The following is a 21796-nucleotide window of genomic DNA, read 5'->3' on the forward strand; positions in this document are numbered from 1 at the left end:
CATACAGTGCTTTTTTGAAATGTGTGGCCTGTGTGTGGGGAGTGGATGTGTGCTGTCTCTCCTTGGGAAGGACAGCAGGGAGCTGAGGGGAGGATGGGCTGTACCCATTCCTGCCTTTAGCCTAAGAAATTATTTTCTCAAGGACTGCCTTAGGCCATACATACGCTCACACTGGAATACCAGTAGGAGTTGAAACAAATTCTTACAGAACATAACCCCAGGTACTTGATAGAATTTTTGGAAACAAAATGAATCCTATGTATCTTTCACGGCGACATTAAATGTTTCTATTTGCATGTAAAATATAAATGTATCACAGTCTTGCTGGTTTGTCTCACTGGGTCCGACAGCAGTGGGAGCTCTTCTCAAGTGTTAGACCTGATCACTGCCATCAGTGTAGGCTAGGTGTTGATAGTAGGAGCCCCAGCCTTGCTTCACCTCACAGGAGAGGCTGCAGCGAGTCTTCAGTGGCACTTGCACTTCCCAAGCAGGAATCAATTATTAGTGGGAGGTTCTGAGCAGCCTCACCTGCTATCAGCTTCGGCCCTAGGCAACCACCTGTGTTTGGGGCCTAAACCATGTGAAGAAATAGAAAGGAGACCCCAGCGCCTACTAGGGACACGGTCCTCTGATGGCCACTCTCCGGGCACATACCTGGGCTTTCTTGCCACCAGTGGGCCTTGAATTCTGGAACTTGGATGGAGGAGCCCTAAGCCAGGTCCTGGGAGAGTTCCAGGGCTTTGTGTGAGAGAAAGTGCTATGTTGAGCTAAGAGAGAACAAGAGGCAGGTACAAGGAGTGAGCATTTACTGGAAAGACTAGTGTCACCTGTTCCAGAGACAGACAGCAGGGTCGGTGGGAAGATGGGCTTGTTCTGGGTCTTTCTCTACCCGTGCTGACTTCCCTTTGTTCTCCAGGGGCTGTACCCACTGCCCTTACTCAACAGTGCCCTGGATGATGGGAAGGCCACCCTGACACCTTCCAACACACCTCTGGGACGCAACCTCTCGACTCACCAGACCTACCCTGTGGTGGCAGGTAGGATGCCCAGAGGCTCCTGGACCACCGGGTGACTCTACTCTGAGGGTCAGGATGGGCTTGGGGCAAGGGGAGGCAAGGCGTCTGGCTGGCAGGAGGAAGGTGTTTGGGGGTACTGGCCTAGAAAGGAGACGTGGGGCTATGCTGACTGGGCCTCAAAGTGGAGCAAAGGGGTGGTACCTTCAGTCTTTGGCTCCTCCCCCCGCCCTGGATCTCCTCACTCCCTCTCGCAGGGAGGGGCTGAGCACACACATACTTCAGTCTCTCCATCCATCTATCCTGGCGGAAGGCACAGCAGAGAGGCAGAGCCTTCAGCTTCCCATTTCATCCCATCTGAGGAACACTGTGTAGCCATGGCTCCCCGTCCTAGCCTCCTCCTACAGCAGCCAGGCCTGCCTGTCTCCCTGTACCCTCGCCATACCCATCTCACGGCTTGGTTTGCGCATGCTCCCGCCCCATCATCTCACACCCCTCTCTCCTTGTTGTCTCCCTCCCTCCGGCAGATCCTCATTCACCCTTCGCCATAAAGCAGGAAGCCCCAGAGCTCTCCAGTTCTAGCTCCACCCCTTCCTCTTTATCTAGCTCCGCCTTTTTGGATCTGCAGCAAGTCGGCTCTGGGGGCCCAGCGGGTGCCTCGGTCCCACCCTTCAATGCCTTTCCCCATGCTGCCTCCGTGTACGGGCAGTTCACGGGCCAGGCCCTCCTCTCAGGTACGACAGGGAGGTCCCGGGCTCTGTAGGTGTCGTGGGGTGGGAGGGAGGTCCTTAAGGCCGTCCCAAAGTCCTTTGGTCTGAGGCTGATCCCATCTTTAGCCCAAATCTAGCCCACATCACCGCCCTATTCTCCACTTTATCAAGCCCATGATTCTCTCATGTCAGGAGCCAGAAATAGCCACTTTCGGGGTGCATCTCTTCAAAAGCCCATGGGAAAATAGGGACCCATACAAAGAGCTAGGTGCTGTCAAATGGAAACCTTTTTGTACAGGTTCAAAAAAGAAACGGACAAAATGTGGAAGGGAAAAGGCTCTTGAGCCAATTTCTGGATCAACTTCCTGAAAAGGAATATTGAGTCACCCTCTGTGGCTGCCTTCATGCCCAGGGGAGTGGCAAGGCCGTTAAAGGGCACTGGAGCATCTCTCTTTAACCTTGGTGACTGCCCAGTTTCACAGACAGAGGTGGTTGCAGTGCTTGCTCTGAGGTTTAGAGCTTGAAGTAGTTTAGGGACCTCTGGAGCAAACCCCTTGAATTCTGAAAAGGAAACAGCCCAGGAGGAGGAGGAGGAGGAGGAGGAGGAGGAGGAGGAGGAGGAGGAGGAGGAGGAGGGGGGCCTAAGCATAGTCTCCAGAACAGGGCTGGAGGCTGACCTTCCCAACTGGATCTCCCAAACAGAACCTTATCCCAACCACTCAGGACCCAAACAATGCCTGAGAGAGCCATGTCTGGTTTGGGCACAGGCAGAGACACACAGGGAAAGGGTAGTGGTGGGTAGTTCCAGAACCAAGAAAGGAAGAGAGCTAAAGAGAGCTAAAGTCTCCTGTGTGAGAGAGTTGTCTCCATTGAACACGGACAGTAAGTGACAGAGAGCAAGCCTCCCTGTCTCCTGCTTCCAGGCCCTACCGCCTTGAGAGGTTAAAACAGAGATGATAAGTGAGACAGAGAAACAACCTGGCCTTGGACAGTCTAGGCCATGTGGACCAGTAGTTTTCTAATATTTTAAAAATGAAAGCCTTTACCAGCGCCAGGGGTCCCAACCAGAGGGGCACACTTGCTCCATCTGAATTCAGAGTGCTGCCTCCGGAAGCCGCAGGCCTGAGAAACCACAGCAGCGTGACTTTGCACGCCACTGGCTCAGATGTTCTAAAGTCCCCGTGATCTAAGCCCAAGCATGCCTTCTTATAAATGACAGCATTTTCTGTCTGTCTGGCAGCCCGGCATATTCCCCCCCCCCCTTTCTTTTTTGTGCATCCATGCGTCCTTGTGGTGGAGATGGGTAATGTAAGGGCGGAGAGGAAGTGGTTAAGAGTTGGAAGAAAGGGGGGGAAAAGCGTTGACTTGGAGTTTGAAATTTCAAGAGGGTGAAGTCAGCAGAGATGGGTCATTTGTTCTGAGCAAAGTGATTAAAATGCACAAACCTGTGCGCTGAGTGAAAGTCTGTCAGTCAGAGAGTATGGAATGGCGAGAGGAAGAGGGAACACACAGGCTGCGCAGCAGGGCATGCTGCTTGTCTGTCTCGTGGGAAGAGGAGGCCAGGCCAGAAGCAGGCAGGAGATGCTGCTGAGAGTGAAGAGCAAGTGCCCCGATCCAGGCTGCTGCCGCTCCCAGCTTCCGCTGCTTGATAATTTAGTGGACACGCCCACTCCCCAAGTGGGCAGCAGAACTAGGAGGCCACCAAGTCCACCTGCTAAAGCAGCCAACAGCAGATACCAGGAGGTCACCCAGGCATTAGGTAACCAAGCCAGGTGACCCCCACAACCAGGCCCAGATCTGATCGCTCCTGAGTGGCTGGCCACAATGTTAGGAATTTAGTACAGAGGCAGAGGGCCTAAGAAGAACACAGAGTGACCAGGCTTGTGGCATCTGAGGGGAACAAGAAGTGCGGTAGTACACACCTTTAATCCCAGCACTTAGGGAGGCAGAGGCAGGCTGTGAGTTCGAGGCCAGCCTGGCCCACAAAGTGAACCCAGGAGAGCCAAGGTTACACAGAGAAACCCTGTCTATAAAAAACAAAACCAAAAACCAAAAACAAACAAACAAAAAAACAAACCAAACAAAACAACCCCCCCCAAAAAAAAAAACCCAAGAAACAAAACCAGGAAAAAAACCAACCCTCCCGTCCGCCCCCCAAAAAAGGGACAATGCAGATGAATATTAATGCTTAAGCTGAGTCCGGGGGATCAGTGCAGATCTCCTCAGAGACTTCTAAAGCTTGGCCTGACCTAAGTACCCATCACTTGGCTGAGCCTGTTAGAAATGGGATGATCTTAAGAGCCTGGGACCAGTCCCTACCCACCTGGGAATGAGGTGAAGCTGAGAAAAGAAGGGAGCAGAGAGCAATTCACTCTGGGAAGGGAGGGTGGAAGGAAAAGGCGGACTTCTCACTGTGAAATTAGCGCAGCTCCATCCTCATGGTCTCCCTAGTCTCCTTCCTGTGTGACCCTGTCACTTGCTGCCTCACACACTCCTCTCGGGCTGGGCGCCTATGAGTGTTGCCTCTAGAACGGCTCCTCCTGAAACATTAGGGACTTTGGAAATAATGAGACTTGCCTGCAGTTCCTGTTAGTCCTCTTTAGGACACCCTCCACCCCCAACCCCGTGGATTCCAACCCGGCGGCCATGACAGTGACTCCAAGGACATCCTTGTCCTTGCTGCTGTAAGGCTGGCTACGGCTCAGCTGATGGGAAAGCCGGAGTTAGTCTTTTATCATCAAGGAGCCCAGTATCCTCCTCCATTCTTTTGTACAAAATATATTTAGTCCTGCCAAGGAGATTTCTGGGTTGCCATAAATTCTCCTTGCTATCAGAACAGGATAAGGCATTGAAAGGGGTTACACAGAGGGCAGACATCAAAGGGGTCAAGTGAAATAGTCTAAAGTCACCTCTGCCCTCCAGATTCCTTCCTCTAGTTCATGGCTTTCTGTTCCTGCTCCCTACCTCTAATTAGAATATTGACCCAAGAGTTCTGGGGCACGAGGATTTTCCTGGAGAACTCCACTTTGTAGCTCACCAACCTATGTTGATCCTATGTCAACATTTTTGAAAGAGGCCCCCATGGGAAGTCTATGGGCGTGGAAAGGAGATGGGATTAGACAGCAAGGGTACATGTATTATGAAGAGAGAACCTCTGAAACAGAATGGCTAAAAGGGTGTGTCTGACCAGAGGGGAGCATCTCTAGCCGGTGCCTTCTTTTGTTTCTTGGATTGTTTAAGATTCTTTTTTTTAAATTGTTGTTGTTGTTGTTGGTTTTTTATTTTGAGACCCGGGGGGGGGGGGAGGTCTCATTATGTAGCTCTGGCTGGCCTGGAACTCACTATAGACCAGGCTGGTCTGGAACTCAAAAGAGATCTGCTTGCCTCTGCTTCTGGGCTTATAGGCATGCGCCATCACACCAAGAGTGTGCTATCACACCAAGCGTGCACCATCATACCTGTCATGGTTCAAGGGTCTTGACTCTCTGAAAAGCTTTGTCTTTTTCCAATGCTGGGCATTAAATCCAAACTACACAAGTGCTCTGCCACTGAGCTACACTCCCACACTACAAAATCTTCTTTAGGACGTTAAAGCAGAGGGCCTGGAGGGATGGCTGAGCAGTTAAAAGCACCGACTACTGTTCCAGAGGTCCTGAGTTCAATTCCCAGCACCCACATGGTGGCTCCCAACCATCTATAACTGTAGTCCCAAGGGATCTGATACATTCTTACGGTGTGAGCACGTACATATATATAAAACACCCATATACATAAAATACATGAGCAAATATATCTTTTTAAATAAGAGAAGTGGAAGAGAGTTCTATGGCGCAGTTAAGACAGTCTATGATGGCACAGTTTGGATAGGACGATTTCCTAGAAAAAAATTTGTCTTTCCGGGAGGGCCAAGTTTTCTTAGGGGACGACTTCAGTGGTCTCTTTGAACCATTGATTCAGAAATCTTTTGTGCTGAGAGAAGAGAGATGAAAATTAAAATCCCTGAAAAGGGGAACCGAGACTAGGGAGTTCCTAACATTCTTGGGGTAAGGCCCCACGGAGAGAGATCACAGGTTAAACTGTGACCCATGAGCAGTACCAGCCTAGATGAAGAAGCTATAGGTTCTGGTGACAGAAAGTTGCCAAGAGGTCAGGGGCCACAGGCTGCCAGTGCCCTAAAGGGCCAGAGAACAGCAGACTGGCTTTAGCACGTAGATGGCTGGAGTCCTGAAACTAATCTTCCCTCATGGGAGACGTTGGACCCTGCCTCAAGATTGTCCACACAGCGCGCCAAGAAACCCCACCAGCCAAGAAGTAAGGCAAATCCATGATACTAGCTCTCTTCTGAAATACATCCCTGTGTGGCGGATAGGGAGATTGTAATCCAGAGACGTTTGCCCTTTGCCCTCCCTCTAGCTCTTTTTCCTCTCCCTCCCTCTCTTCCTTCCTCCCTTCCCCCTTCCATCTAACTAGAGCCAGCCACCCCTCCTCCATATCTCCCCTACGAGCTGCTCTTCCTTAACAGGCGCTCACATCACTCTTTCTAGTGCTTAGCTTCACACAGGGAGGCCCTGGGGACAGTAGGGACCACATTGCTACTCCTTCACATCAAACTCAAAGTTTATTTTGGGTAAATCTGTTTATTTGTATTTTACATATGTCAAAGTCCACCCCCCCCACTTTCTTTTTTTTTTTTTTTTCCCCCCACTTTCTTTAAAAACCAAAAACCAAAACCAAAACCAAAACCAAACAAAAAAACCCAGCGTTTCCAGTCCTTTCTTTCTTCTTCTGCCCTTACATCAGGTGAACAGAAAACACCTGTTTACTCCAGGACCGTCTAGAGCTAGATACTGAACAAAGACAGATCAATTTGAGCCTGGTGTCCAGGTGTCTGAAAATCCTAACGCTGTTTCAAATAACAAATACTAAGCTTGTTCCTGACGGGCTGTTTTTCTGCAAGAACTACACTAAAATAAACATTTCCAGACCGTGTTCATTGCACTAATCTTTGTCTACCCAGAGCATGAGGCAACAGGGTTGAATTATACGGATAACGTCAGAGCTGTAGGACTGGTGTGTGTAAAGCCGCTCACATTTCACGCCTTCTTCCCCCCCCCCCAATTTTGCATATAAAGGAATAGGCTTAAGGTCAGAGCGGCTGGTCTAAGGGCAAACAGAAAGTCATAAAAGCAGGATGGGTACCCAGCAGCCCTCTGATTCCTCGCCTCTGCTCTCTGGACAAAGAGCAGAACTTGAGTGTGCAGGTGTTGTTCGCTGGGTTGGGCCCACAGCCCATCTTAGTCTAAGATTCATCTCGACTTAGTGCCAAGCGCATGCTCTCTCTCTTCCCCTCTCTCTGCTAAGTCCCCAAGTACCTAGCCCTTAGATCTTTCTTAAGTATTCCTTGAGTGAAAAAAAAAATGTTCTCACGGGTCAGAAAGAATTAGTCACTATGGGGGCTGACGATCCATAGGGTTTCATGGTATGTACCTTGCTACATGTTATCATTAATTAGGCGCGCCTTCAGGAGGGTCAGGTATGAAGGCTCTGGGAGGGCATATGGGAAAAAGGGACAATCTGACACAGAGAAGACAGGTCTGGTGAGTTGGTTGACAGGACTCACAGCAGCCCTAGGAAGGTGGGAGAAAGCATTTGGGCCAACTGGTTATCATCTAACCCAGAGCTCTCTCTACCAGGAATGATTTTATGAAGATGCTTTAAGATGTCATACTGGGTAGGAATTTGTCCTGACATCTGATAGGTAGAGGCCAAGGATTCTGCTCAATATCCTGTGATGCACGGGTCAGCCGTACAACAAAGAACTTGCCAGTCAATTACCGCCGAGATGGAATTCTACAAGCATCTCTAAGAACTAGTTTGCCCAAACGATTCATTACTCACATTGGAGCATTGTAAGAGCAGTGTGGCCACTGCTAATAAATGTTGTGACTCAGTGGTCATCACGTGGGCAGACCTCAGAAAAACCAGGATGTGTAGATTCTGGTCTGGACCCACAGAGCAGGGGTGATGAGAGGCAAGCAGGGAAAGGAGTCTGGTCATTGGGCAGAGGTGGATGGAGAGATGATCAACGGGTCGGGTGAGGTCTCCCAAGGAGGGAGCTTTCGTTTCCTGGTGTGAAGGATGACAGAGCCAAGGAGGTGGAGTTTCCCAGGAATGCCTCAGCGTCACTAGGATGTAGGCATGACACAAATCACAGATGAGCAGAGATATAGCAGGGATGAGACATCCTAAAAATGGATTTTTAAAGAAGTGTAATTGATAAGAATGCCACTGATGGTCATGTGTAAGCATTAGCAATCTCTCAGTGATGTTTCCTTTGATGTCAGGAATAGTCAACATGCTTCATGTCTCTTATTATTCTGATTAAATATAGCTACTTGGCCTGGAATCCAGGCCAACCCAGTAGGAACTTCCTCTCTGGTTGATTAGCAATGTCTGCCACATATTCCCCAAAGGGCAGATATATCATCCATCTACCTTTGTTTCAGAGAGCCTGGTTTTTCATTCCTTTGAAAGCTGGGTGAAAGTGATGCACTGAGTCCAGGGCCTCTCGGGTATTTATTTAGTGGTGCCCAACACTGAGCTGGGTAGGCAGATAAAGACTAAGAAGACACCACCCCTGGCACTTTGACACTTTTGTGGAGCAATAAAATAATATTTGTAAAAATAAAGCTACTAGGGAACAGGGAACAAAGTAGGACTACAGTTGCAAGAGTTTCTTGCTTGGTGAGCCTCTGCCCTCCAGAGATATCGAGAACTTAGGCTGAGAGGAAAGAGGAAGTAGGGTTGGAGGACAGCCGTGGCTCCAGCAGCATTGCCTGAGGACAGCCTGGATGAGCCTCAGGAGGGTAGGATGGTAAGAGCGGGAGCCACCTATATACCAACTAATGACTCTTTGGTGTCTTTTACCAGGGCGAGAGATGGTGGGGCCCACGCTGCCTGGATACCCACCGCACATCCCCACCAGTGGACAGGGCAGCTATGCCTCTTCTGCTATCGCAGGCATGGTGGCAGGTAAGGGGTGAGGGACTGGGCATAAGCATTGCAAAAGGAAAGTGTTGAAGGAATAGGGAGGCGATAGGTGACAAGAGATAATCTGTGTCCTCCTCCTGGGCTTCTGAAAGAACGCTCAAGGGTGGCTCAGTGGGTCACCTTCATATAAACATCTAGAGAAAATCCCCAGTGCTGTCTTCATTCCTTGAGTCCTCTTGGCTTAGCGTTCTTCTCCTTTCTCCCCAGATCTCCCATGTAGTCAGAGTTATGGCCACATCCCAGCTCCCCTACCTCCTCCTTCTCTTCTATGGCACTAAACAGGAATAGTATGCAGTAAACACTATGAGATAAACAGGAGTCTAACCCATGGCTTCCTGTGGTTTGAGTCAAATCAGATGAACCTCAGTTTACCTCTTCAGTACAATCTGAATTTGAATGATATTGATAATAATGGTGATGATGATGATGGTGATGATGGTGGTAATGATTATGGTGATGATGATGGTGGTGGTGGTGATGATGATGGTAATGATGATGGTGGTAATGATCATGGTGATGATGATGGTGGTGGTGGTGATGATGATGATGATGATGATGATGAAATGAGTGAAATACATCTTCCCTTGCATTCCACACTCACTCAATGATGAGTAGGGCCCAGGTTCTAACTACTCTGAGGTAACCACAGGGTATGAGCTAAGAATCCTTCTTCACATTCATTTGGAATGTTCTGGAATTTTATTTGACAGTCCATTTGATGATGTCTGTCTGCCAGTCATGATCTAATGATGAACCCAGATTTTAGGGTCTGGACAAATGAGTAGGACAATGACAACTTGTTTGGGAAACTTTGAGTCTTTTAGGAGCCGTGTAGGAAAGCTCCAGGGATGGATGGTAGTTAGAATGGGATCATTTCCACTGCCCAGAGAGGTATCAGGGCCTGAAGGTTTTGGGAAGGGCTCTGAACTCAGGCCATGTGTGACCCCTAATATCAACCTTCTACCAACCTCCCTGCCTCTGACCCTAAAAGACTTGGCTCCATTCCACCAACCCTGCTTTGCCCCCCCCCCGCCGCCCCCCCCTCCGGCAGGGGTTAATATTTGCCAGCCACCCACCTACTCTGGCCACCCTGTACACAGGCAGGTGGGCTGAGTTCTCTTAGGCTGAGCGAGGGGAGGGAACAAGGAGTGGAGGCTTTGCTCCCTGGGAACCTGCTGAGCTGGCACTTGTTGCTGCCCCCGTTACCGTGGCGATGTGCTTAATGCAGCGTTGAAAATACAGAATACTGACTCCTCTCTCCCTCCTGGCCCGGGCTCCCTCTCTCCCTCCCTGCCTCCCTCTTGTGGAGCGTGAAATGAGATTGGTCAAGATAAAAAAGGAAAAGATTCGGTTATTTTTTTTGAGTGTGGATAATGGGGTCTCTCAATCAAAATCCTAGGCTCCAGTCTGCCCCCTCCCTTTCCCAAGCCCTCCCCTTTCCCTGCTGCCTCTTAGAGGAGAAGGAAGCAACACAAGTCAACCGCCCCCCCCCTCTTTCTCTCAGTTATGAATGATTCTTAGGGGCAGGCCCAGGGCAAGGGGTTCCTGGGGCCAGAGTAGGACATGGAATGTGGCTAGAAGGCAGGGGAGGGTTGCTTGAGGAAGACCTCACCTGGGGTGGGTGCTGTGAAGTACTCTCTCACACACAAGCATACGTGTACAGTGTGTGTGTGTGTGTGTGTGTGTGTGTGTGTGACACACATGCATGCACACAAGCACTCACAACACCCACCATATAGACCGCAATAAAATTACAAAAGGGAAGGGTCTCATCACACACAGTGGATGGGGTTTCCGGTAAGCTGTGTGCACACTAGTTTTCAGGAAATGCAGCGCCATTAAAGTGAATCAGCCAGCTCCTAAGAGCTCTCTTGTGCAAAGGACTTCTGAAGGAATGTCTTTTGTAGAAAAATAACATCATATCCGTCTCTCACCGCTGCCTGCGAGCTCTCAGTTGACTGAATAGGGATTCATTCCATTAAGGCCTGTTAACTCATTAAGCGTCTCCTGCATGCAGGAACCTAATAAATGCTTCAAACTAGGCATGCCAGCTACCATCTTCAATCAGTTTTCTGAAGGAATAAGTGATAATTCATTATACTTTTCTCCATACCTGGCCATTACTTTATTTCTCTTTCGTCCTTATAGTAAATCTGGGAGGCTGGTAGGATCCAAGGGTTATAACTAGGAACACCAAGGCTTATAAGAGCCAAATGGTGTACTCAGGGATGAAACTAAGTGACTTTTTCAAACACAAATTTGTTGATTTAACATCTGTGTCTTTTCCCATCTCCCCCTACTATATCTCATCATACAAACAGTTAATGGCTTTCATATCCATTATAAAACAGAACCAGTAGATTAGATAGTTAGGTTCATCCTGACATCAGTTCAGGTTTCCTCCACACATTCATTTTTCTCTTTCCACCCATCTATCTTTCTATCATCCATCTGCTTATTTATTTATTTATTTATTTATTTATTTATTTTTATTTTTTGTTTTTTGAGACAGGGTTTCTCTGTGTAGCCTTGGCTGTCCTAGACTTGCTTTGTTTGTAGACCAGGCTGGCCTCGAACTCACAGTGATCCACCTGCCTCTGCCTCCCGAGTGCTGGGATTAAAGGCGTGCACCACCACGCCTAGCTTTATCTGCGCATTTTAAAAATCTTATCTTTATATATATAAATATGTCATCCATGCATCTTTCTATCCATTAGTCAGTCCATCCATTCATCCATCCATCCACCCATTCATCCATCCATCCATCATCCATCCGTCCACTCATCCTCCTATCCATCCATCCATCCATTGACCCATCCTCCCAACCATCCACCCACCCACCCACCCATCCTCCATCCATTCATCCATCCATCCATCCATCCACCCACTCATCCATCCATCCATCCACCCACCCATCTCCTATCCATCCATCCATCCATCCACCCACCCACCCACCCACTCATCCATCCATCCATCTATCCACCCACCCATCTCCTATCCATCCATCCATCCATCCATCCATCCATCCATCCACCCATCAACCCATCCATCCATCTACCCACCCATCCTCCTATTCATCTATCCATCCATCCATCAACCCATCCTCCCATCCTCCCAACCATCTTCCCATCCATCCATTCATCCATCTATCCATGCATCCATCCACGCATGCACACTTCTTCTTTTTCTCAGTGTGTTCATACTTTACCTACCCTCTCTCCACCCATCCAGTCTCTCATTGTTAATACTTGTATTACCCAATTCTATCCAACCTTGAACCCTTCTGTATGATCACCTTTTCAGCTAACTAATACTAGGCCTGCAGAAACGCACAGAGCATGTCCCTCTGTCTGTGATGATGGACAGGAATAAGCAGTGAACACGTCAATGAATGAATAAACATAAAGATCACTATGCAAAGGCAATACAATGTGGTGATGCAATGAAGAGCCGCAGGAAGAGGAGATAACTACTTTAGATTGAATATACAGGAAGCCTTTCTGAAAAGATTTTCACAGTGGTCAGTCAAGTGATAAACTGAAGCTGACCATCCCTAGCCCAAAAGAAGACCAAGTGCAAAGGCCCTGAGGCAGGAAAAGCTAATTTAGCATGACAGTATACGGAAAGAAGGTAAGCATATTAAAGAGCCCCGAGCACTGTAGAGAGCACTGCAGTGTGCAGAGAACTGGGGAGCAGCAGGGCCCTGTTTTAGGACACTAGGCATATGCTTGGGGAAATAGACTATAGACACAGAGACAAATTAGAGGATCATTGCTGTAGCTTTAAGAGACAACAGCTGCTTTAGCTAGGAAAGGAGTGAGGCACTCAATATGTTTTGGTGACAAATAGAACAAAAGCTCCCAGCAAGTTGACCGCAGAGATGAGAAATAGAGGCGAAACTATAGCCCGGGCTTAGGAAACCTCATGGATGATGGTAGTGACTATACATGTGGGAAAGCAGGCGGGGGAAAAGGTGTGGCGGATGTCAGGAGGAGTTCAGAGGCCATAACAGAGTTGACACGGTTAACCAAATACCAGGCTTGATATCTCAGAAGGCTTTGAGATGAAATTGGGCGTGGCTCTTCTATATACTTTGGAGTTCTCACAAAGAAGAGACCAGAAGAGAGTATATAGAAAAAGCAGGCAAGTTGCAAAGCAATTTGGGTGACTAACACAGATGCCAAAGGAAGTGAGGGACCAAGAGGCCAGGGGTGCCGCTACTGAAGCGACCATTGGAATTATCAGATCTGACTCGGAGGCACTTTGCCTAGATCGGCACTGGTCCAATTGGAACAGATTGTGAAGATGATGCCAGAAACCTCAAGGCAGGGAAGGAGGCTACCGGCACCCAGTGTAACAGCAAAGAGACAGGCCTTCCTGGGCACAATGACATTTCATTATCTGTAGCTTATATGCAGGTTGACAGATCTGGTAGCAGACACCACACTCCTAGGTGTACTGTCTACCCAGATGCAGCCTCCCTCCTGGCTCCCCAGTGACAGGCCAAGAGGCATGCAGCGTATAGTAAAAAAAATAAGTGCGCGAATGTGTGACAAGAAGAGAGGGCTAGCTCATCGTATCTCTCCGCTCTTTTCCTTGTCCTTTCGAGATTGCAGTGTGCAGCACTCGGAGGCCACAGTAAAGGCATGAGATGGGGGCCCTCGCTGTACAACCAGGACAGACTTAGCCTCCTCCAACGGAATGCTGAAACCAGGAAAAGGAGAGTGCAGCAACAGCAGACAGGCTGACTTCCCACTGTAGGTTCTAGGAGCAAACACTGGTAGAGGATCATGGGAGCCAGGCTTCAATTTAGGCTTTTCTTTAGCATTGTGGCATTGGCAAGAAGCCTTGAGGCCTTCTGTGTAGAGAAGTTTCTTTGTTCATAAGGAAACAGTTGGATTAGATAGTTTCTTAGTTTTCTTCTTTCTTCCTCGCCCCCTTGTACACATACTCTCTTTCAGATCTGTGTTTGGGTCTGTCCCCAACTCAAACACCGTGAGCTTGCTGCCTGGTATGGAACCAACCCCTAGACACCCAGAGGCTCTTCTCTGGCTTCGTTCCTCCTACACACACACACACACACACACACACACACACACACACACACACACACACGAGTCCTCAACAGGGAAACAGTCCTGCTGGCCCCAGCCCAGGCTGGAAAACTTATTGTCTGATTGATCAGGGTGTCCATTGGCCTTTTAAAAAAAGCACCTGTTTCAGGAGAAAATAAAACAAAGCCAACATTTATTGACGCTGCTTTCATCAAGAGCACAGCTCTAAGTGTTGAATACTCACCAGCTCACTTAGTCCTCACCAAAATCCCATGAGATAGGGACAAGAGTTTGCCCCATCTGACAGGCAAGGACACCAAGGCTGGGGTGGGGAGAGAAAGAGTGTGTCAGAGAGAGAGGGAGAGAGAGAGAGAGAGAGAGAGAGAGAGAGAGAGAGAGAGAGAGAGAGAGAGGAGAGACAGAGAGACAGACACGCACACACATACACACACACAGAGGAGGGAGAAACAGAGAGACACACACACATACACAGAGAGAGGGGGAGGGGGAGAGACAGACAGACACACATACACACACACACACACACAGAGAGAGAGAGAGAGAGAGAGAGAGAGAGAGAGAGAGAGAGAGAGAGAGAGAGAGAGTTATCCAAGCTCAGAAGTAGAATATGGAGACTTGACTTCAGAGCTGAAGGTTTTAAAACTTCCTTCCAAACTCTGAAGGAGACAAAACATCACAGAAAGGACACAGCGATCACAGCCACAGGAGATGGAGGACTGTGTAAACGTTCTTGAATATTAAATTGCCTAGAATCTGGCTGGATTTGTAAGTGAAGTCATCTGGTAAATGTTTGAAGGAACTACCTGGAATTTGTAATCCTGAGTTCAAAGGTCAACTCCGTGCTCCACCATTGGTCAGCAGTGTGAGCTGAGACACAGTTCTTCCTCAGGCGTCACTGGAGTTTTCCATTCTGTCAGTTGGTAGTGTGGGGGAACACTTCATAGGATGGTGGGGAGAGATGGAAAGGGCACCATTTGCAGAGACCTGCTTTGCAAGCTTTAAATTACGCACCAGATGATGGGCGTGGTGGTCAGCGCTACGTTGTTGTTGCTGTGTCAGGGAAATCTTCAGTTAACTCTTTTGGGAAAACCAAGGGCCCGCTCACAGAAAAGGGGTAGCCGGACATACCCTGTGTAAACGTATGCTCTGAATCTGCCTAAGGCAAGGGCACGGCTCTCCTGAGAATAGATTTCCTCCCTGATCACCAGCCCCCTCTTCCTGCCATGGGCTTCTCTGGAAAGTTCCCTTTGTGCATAGTCCAGACAGCTGAGAAAGTAGACTTTGGATCTGGCTCCTAGAGTTTTGGCAGTTTCCACACGCCATCAGATTTTCAACTTGTGTACGTTTCTGGAGTCTCATTTTATTTATCTGAAATATGGATGGAGCTATGACATCTGCCTCCCAGGGCTCTTGGGGGGAGGGGGTGGGGGCTGCAGTGTATGAAGGAGCAGCCCAAAGCGACTCATGTGGTAGGACCTTCTGAGCTGCACCGTGCCTGCTGTGGTTTTACTTGTTCTGTCCGGTGCCACTCATTTCTGGACTCAGCCCCGCCAGCCCTACAGACTTGTCTTCTTTCCGTCCTAGTCCCCATGCTGGTGTCATGAACCTCACAGGTCTCTTGCTTGTGCCCTCCAACAGGAAGTGAATATTCTGGCAATGCCTACAGCCACACCCCGTACTCCTCCTACAGCGAGGCCTGGCGCTTCCCCAACTCCAGCCTGCTGAGTAAGTTCCCGAGGTTGTTCAGCTCCTCTGATGGGAAGGGGAGGGTTGGGGTAGAGGGGGAGGGTTGGGGTCGGGGGGGGGAGGGTTGGGGTAGAGGGGGTAGGGTTGGGGTAGAGGGGGTAGGGTTGGGGTAGAGGGGGGAGGGTTGGGGTCGGGGGGGAGGGTTGGGGTAGAGGGGGTAGGGTTGGGGTAGAGGGGGGAGGGTTGGGGTCGGGGGGGGTAGGGTTGGGGTAGAGGGGTAGGGTTGGGGTAGAGGGGGTAGGGTTGGGGTAGAGGGGGGAGGGTTGGGGTCGGGGGGGGAGGGTTGGGGTAGAGGGGGAGGGTTGGGGTCGGGGGGGGAGGGTTGGGGTAGAGGGGGAGGGTTGGGGTCGGGGGGGGAGGGTTGGGGTAGAGGGGGAGGGTTGGGGTCGGGGGAGGGTTGGGGTAGAGGGGGGAGGGTTGGGGTCGGGGGGGAGGGTTGGGGTAGAGGGGGAGGGTTGGGGTCGGGGGGGGAGGGTTGGGGTAGAGGGGGGAGGGTTGGGGTCGGGGGGAGGGTTGGGGTAGAGGGGGAGGGTTGGGGTCGGGGGAGGGTTGGGGTAGAGGGGGGAGGGTTGGGGTCGGGGGGGAGGGTTGGGGTAGAGGGGGAGGGTTGGGGTCGGGGGAAGGGTTGGGGTAGGGGGGAGGGTTGGGGTCGGGGGGAGGGTTGGGGTAGGGGGTAGGGTTGGGGTAGAGGGGGAGGGTTAGGGTAGAGGGGGGAGGGTTGGGGTAGAGGGGGAAGGGTTGGGTAGGGGGGAGGGTTGGGGTAGGGGGGAGGGTTGGGGTAGGGGGGGAGGGTTGGGGTCGGGGGGAGGGTTGGGGTAGAGGATGAAGTCAGGCCAAGGCCCTTTGATGGGCAGGAGAGGGTTGAGGTGGGGATGAAGCCAGACCAAAGAGTGGGCGGCCCCAGCTTAGATGGACCGTCTAGAGAGATGGCAGTTGTTTGTCATAGAAGAAATCGGCAGCGCCACAGTATCTGGTGGGTTTAGCGGAGAGAACAGAAGGCCAAACATTTTACGGCTTTCAGATCTGTCCTTTCCACAGCCATGTCTGTTAACGTTTTTATTTTGTGTAAAAATCAGGAGTCAAGCCTTGAAGGGCAAAGGTAGAGAGGGGCAAAATTATACTCAGCAAAGCCCAAGGGAGGCTGTCCTGCCTGCAGGGGCCGACAGTCCTGCCAGGGGACACGATTCCGGAGTCCCCTGCACACTGCCAGCTGCTCTCCTTCCTTGGGAGCTGAGGCCAACGTGCCATCTTGCTCATTAGTCATTTGAATATGTTGAAAATAGTCCCAAGTCACCACCAACGCTTTGCTCCACCCAGTCCTTAGATTTGGCTTGAGAAGGGAACCGCATTCAGGGTGGAGCTCTGCAGAGTGTGTCTCAGTGAGCTTTGAGACTCACTTAGTGAGCTTTTTCACCCGTCTTGCTCTGGGTCTCTGACCTGTTTGGGAAAGATTTTGAGGAAAATAAGTCCACAAAGACCTTATGGAAATCTTCTGGAGTCTTCCGGAGTGGCAGCAGAATCAGCTGTCTGTCAGAGCAAATCCGAACCAGAGAGAAGCAGTGGTGATGCGGATGTCCAGTGTCGCAGACACCTGGGCAGATTGGCTGGACCACTCATTCCCCCAAATCCCTTCTCCTGTTGCGTGTCATATGTTACAGGCCCAGAAATGACCTGCAGGAGACTCACCTGTGCTCTGTTAGCCAGATGCATTCAATTCCATGACAGCTGTGTTCAACTCCAAGTTTAGGCAGAAAGGGCAAAGACAGTGAGGCTGCTGGCGTTAAGAGGACCTTCCTGGTGAGCTTGGTGGGAGTCTCTCGAGCCCAGAAGGCCCTGGGTCAACCAGAAGGAGTACAATGCTTTGGGGCAGGGGATCCAGAAGAAGATGCTCTGACCTGCTTTTGTTTAGGCAAGGTTAGAGGGCATCCAAGCCACACCCACTGTGCTCAGTTCTGAGGTCCCCACAAATACACATTCTCTATTGCCTACCCCTTAAAGCAAAAGAGTGTTGAAGGTCAAAGCAGTCATAAGGAATAGGGGGCAAGAAGCCATCATTTTTCAGGCTCAAAGGTCAGGCCAGAGGAGCAAAGGCTGGAGAGCAGTTAATCTTTGATAATTGGACGGGCAGGGGGATAAATGGTTAACGTGTGCTGTCTTAAAGGTCAGCAGATGCAGACTAGCGCTAGGGTACCACTTCCCCTCTCACCAGCTTGTTGTTTTCATGTGTCCAGGTTCTCCATATTACTACAGTTCTACAACAAGGCCGAGCGCACCGCCCACCTCTGCCACTGCCTTTGACCATCTGTAGTTGTCATGGGGACAGTGGGAACAACCAGACAACAGGAGGACTTGGCCTGAGATGGGCCCCAGAGAGTCACACAAAGGAATCTTTATTTATTACATGAAAAAAACAAAAAACAAAAAAACAAAACCAAACAAACCACAATTCCAGCATTTGCGGCTTACTCCCTGTGTGGTCAGTTAAACGACCCATGAAAGTCAGGATGACCTTGGAGAAGGCCAGACTGTCCTCCAGGATTTCTTTTGTGAGGGACAGGAGTTCCAGGACACAAGAACCATCCCATTTCAAAAGAGACACAATTAGAGGAGAACTGCACCCAGGCTGGTGGTACCCACCGAAGGAGAGAAAAAGGGTTCACAAAGAACTTAGAGCCCTGTCTGAGGGTGTGCAAGGGCCACCTGTATAATTGTCATCACTACAACTCCAGCAGTTATGGACTTTGGTAAGCAAGCCCTTCTGGCACACAGTCTTAGCCCAGGGCCAAGGCTCTGCCTGTCAATCATCCTAGGAGCTGTCACCTTCTTTAGCCTCTACCACCTCCTGGGCAAAGTCAACCAGCAACTTTCTGGGGATGTCAGCTGACCTTCCCTTTCCTGTTGCTGTGAGCATCCGCACGCCCACCAGCCTCTCATCCAGCCGGTCATCCCTTCGGCAGCAGCGAACCTGTCCCCTGGGCAGCGCAAGGGCGGCTTTGCAGAGTGCAGCAGGACGTGACAGCTGGGACCACCTCCTCTTCTCAACAGCCCCGCCAATGCAAGTGTGCTTTTTGCAGTGCCAGCCCACGCAGCCGCCGAAGAGACCCTGAGGCCAGCAACAAGATTCCCTCTCTGGCTCCTCAGCTCCTTACCCACACACAACCTCACTGTAAATACCGCAAATGAAGCTCTGTTGGGGTCAAGCTTCCCCCTACCCATCCCGCCCCCCAAGACTTTGGCCTCTGAATGGTCTCCCTACTATGTTGGGCTTTTCTCCTTGATACTTTTTTTTTTTTAAACAACCTATCATTATCACATGACTCAATAAACCATGACTCTTGGTCTCAGGTTTTGGGGCATCTTGGGGATGGACTTCCTTTAAGCACAGAACCAGGTGACTAGCGAAACCACTTAGAAGGTATAGGCTGGGAGGGAGATTTTAGATGCCCTGGCTTAGCGTCCTCTCCTTGCCCCTAACGTATGTGCAATGCTGGGTAAATCCCTCATCCCTAGTTTTGAGTAGCCCCGCTAAGTAGACGGCAGCATAAGGTAAACACGTGTCCCTGGGCCATGGCAGTCACACGCTCTCCATAACTGAAATCCAGAGTATGGGGGTGGTGTGTTGGAAAAAGACCCACAAATAACTAACTATAAATGGGGTCCCACATAAACAGGCAATTTTGAGCTTCATGGTGCTGAAAGAAGCAGTTAAGAAGACGGACTTCCCTTTCGTGTCAGGCACAGTGTAGGGGGCATTGAGGAAGAGAGGTTCGGATCAGGCCAGTTCTACATAGGAGAAAACTGAGCTTAGGACGGCGTGGGATGATGCTGCCAACGTGGGAAGCCATGGATTCAGCCAGGTCTTCTTATTCTAAATCCAGCATTTTTCAAACAGTGCCGCAGGAGCCTCTTGAGGAATATGAATGGTTCTAGATACAAGGCAGGATTGGGCAGGGGAGCTGGCTACCAAGGGTTTCTTTTCTTTTGCTCTCTAGCCAGGAGGGGAGCTTATCTGGCATCTCTGTGAAACCTCCTTTCCATGCTGGGCCCAGATGCCTGGGGAGGTAGCAGGGTAGGGTTGGGGTGGAAGGGAAGGTTCGTCACCCCATCTGGGGGCTCTGGGCTCGGGAGGATAGAAGTGCAGAGCTGAAGTTGTTACCTCTTCAGGTTTATCCCAAAGGAGGCTCCGGGAACATCTAAGGGCCAGGGGTGGGGTGGGCCTAACTGTGTCGTGAGGAGACTTGCCACGGAAAAACCCTGTCCCCATCTACTCATGGAGGATCTGCAGTGAGGCCGGTTTTCAATAGCAGGGATTCCCTCTGTGAGCTTGGAAGAGGGAATCTGTTTTTTTTTGTTTGTTTGTTTGTTTTGTTTTTTCTTTTTGTTTGTTTTGTTTTTTTGAGACAGGGTCTCTCTGTGTAGCCTTGGCTGTTCTAGACTCACTTTGTAGACCAGGCTGCCCTCAAACTCACAGTGATCTGCCTGCCTCTGCCTCCCAAGTGCTGGGATTAAAGGTGAGCGCCACCACCACCACCTGGCGGAAGAGGGAATCTGAAGCCTGCTACCACGGAGGCTTTTCATGGCTCTGAACCACTGGGTTCATGACCCCCCCCCCCCAAAGGCATTCCACAGTTGAGAATCACTTTGAGATTCACGCGTTCCTATGCGCCTACACGGTGATCCTGTGTTATAGGATCCTGTGTTACAGGAGTTATAAACAAAAGCCTCCTTCAGAGACACTCTGTGCCCTGGCTGGCTGATACTCTCATGTCCGGATGAGAAGAAAGGATGGGAAGTGGTACTGAGGCTGAGCCAGAAGGCCATGCCCACCTTGGGGGTGGGGGTGGGGAGGGAAACACCTAGGGGTGACTGAGAGTTGACAGGACTAGTTCACTCTTCAGGAGGAGTTGGAGGCCCTGGTTCCTCTGAGCTATGGAGGACTAGCCTATGTTACCGGGAGGACTTGGGATGAGGAATTTGCCTGAGAGATTACCAAAGCTCTGAGAACCTTCCTCACTCTCCTCCATGGCATCTGAAACCACTGTTTCCACTGCCCCGGTAAGGAGACCCCCAACTTTAAAGACAGCACTTCCTGTCCATTCCCTACTTCCCACTCGCAAACCCTCCCTACTTCCTAGTATTTTTAAGCCAGGAGCTTGCAGCACCAAGACAGTAAACCAAGCAATGAACAGGCTTCTTGCTGGAGGAAGAGCAGGCCCCAGGGACACAGGCAGGGCTGCCGTGGACTGTCAGGTCTGTGGCCTCAAGGTCCGATTTAGGAAGGTGGGTTAGGGAAGAGAAGCTCTTGGGCTGTCTGTAAGCCCCTCCCCCCTTTCCCAACCCTCCCTGACTTCTCAAGAATTCTTGTCACAAAGTTGTTACTAAGAAATAGTAACAGGCCTACTGTGTGCAAGGCGCACACTCAGTGTAAAGGAATCGTGCTCAGTGGCCGTAGGCCCACAGATCCTAAAGACGGTAGTTATAGACTCACCAAGGCTTCCCCATTACCCTCTGCCCGCTCCCCATCTCTCGGATGCCTTATTTCCCCCCATTTACGCTGTATTTACCCTTTGAGATAATACCCTTGAGAATAGGCACAGCAAGAAGGACTGAAGATCTCTGCGTCCACCATCAGTGGCGCTGGTGGCTCACCATCGGCCTGTCAGGTGGAGCTGTGGAGGTTATTTCTGTTCCTCCCTGATCCTGGGCCCTCCATGTACGCAAAGGTCTCCTCTCCTTTGGCTTGTACGCAAGGCACACTCATATCCTCTGATGTTTCTGATTCCGAACACCAGTCCCGTTCTGCACTTGGGGAAACTGAGCTGCTGTAACGGGGAGGCCGTCATCTATAGCCCAGCAGAGCTGAGGGCATGCCTGACATCCTTATTAGAGGCCCGTTTTAAGGCTGTTGTAGGAGTCTCAGCGTGGTCAGGCTTCTGAGAGACCTCACACGCCCTCTTCTTCATGGAGAGGGACAGAGGTTACTGGGTCAGTTATAGCCATTTGGCAGGAGCTCTGGATGAAAGGCCAAGGTGGAGGCAGCAGGCACTGTGGGATGTGCAGAGGGAGGCAGGGCTGTGCCAGGCCAGTCTCTATTCCCTTCTGCCCTGGGCCTCAGGACCTACCCTGTGGAAGCAGAAAGCAGTCCCTCAGTGGGGGAGCTGGTTACTCCTCCAGAACTGCCTTCTGAGGTGAGTAGGAAGTC

General features: G+C 50.5%; 1 protein-coding gene across 3 annotated transcripts in view; it reads left to right on the top strand.

The window, feature by feature from the left end:
- Nucleotides 1-18940, top strand: part of PAX8 (paired box 8) — a 59293-nt gene extending 40353 nt beyond the window's left edge. For 2 of the 3 annotated variants that reach the window (XM_084798831.1, XM_084798832.1), the window contains exons 8-12: nucleotides 917-1037; nucleotides 1541-1747; nucleotides 8654-8755; nucleotides 15487-15573; nucleotides 17826-18940. In XM_084798831.1, the coding sequence (XP_084654957.1) occupies nucleotides 917-1037; nucleotides 1541-1747; nucleotides 8654-8755; nucleotides 15487-15573; nucleotides 17826-17902 (594 nt within the window). In that variant the 3' untranslated portion in view covers nucleotides 17903-18940. The remainder of the gene's footprint in view (nucleotides 1-916; nucleotides 1038-1540; nucleotides 1748-8653; nucleotides 8756-15486; nucleotides 15574-17825) is intronic. The other variant, XM_084798833.1, reaches the window with a different exon arrangement.
- Nucleotides 18941-21796: the final 2856 nt, after the last annotated feature.

This window comes from Acomys minous (genome assembly GCF_964271855.1).
Source record: "Acomys minous genome assembly, chromosome: 10".
NCBI classification, from domain to species: domain Eukaryota; kingdom Metazoa; phylum Chordata; class Mammalia; order Rodentia; family Muridae; genus Acomys; species Acomys minous.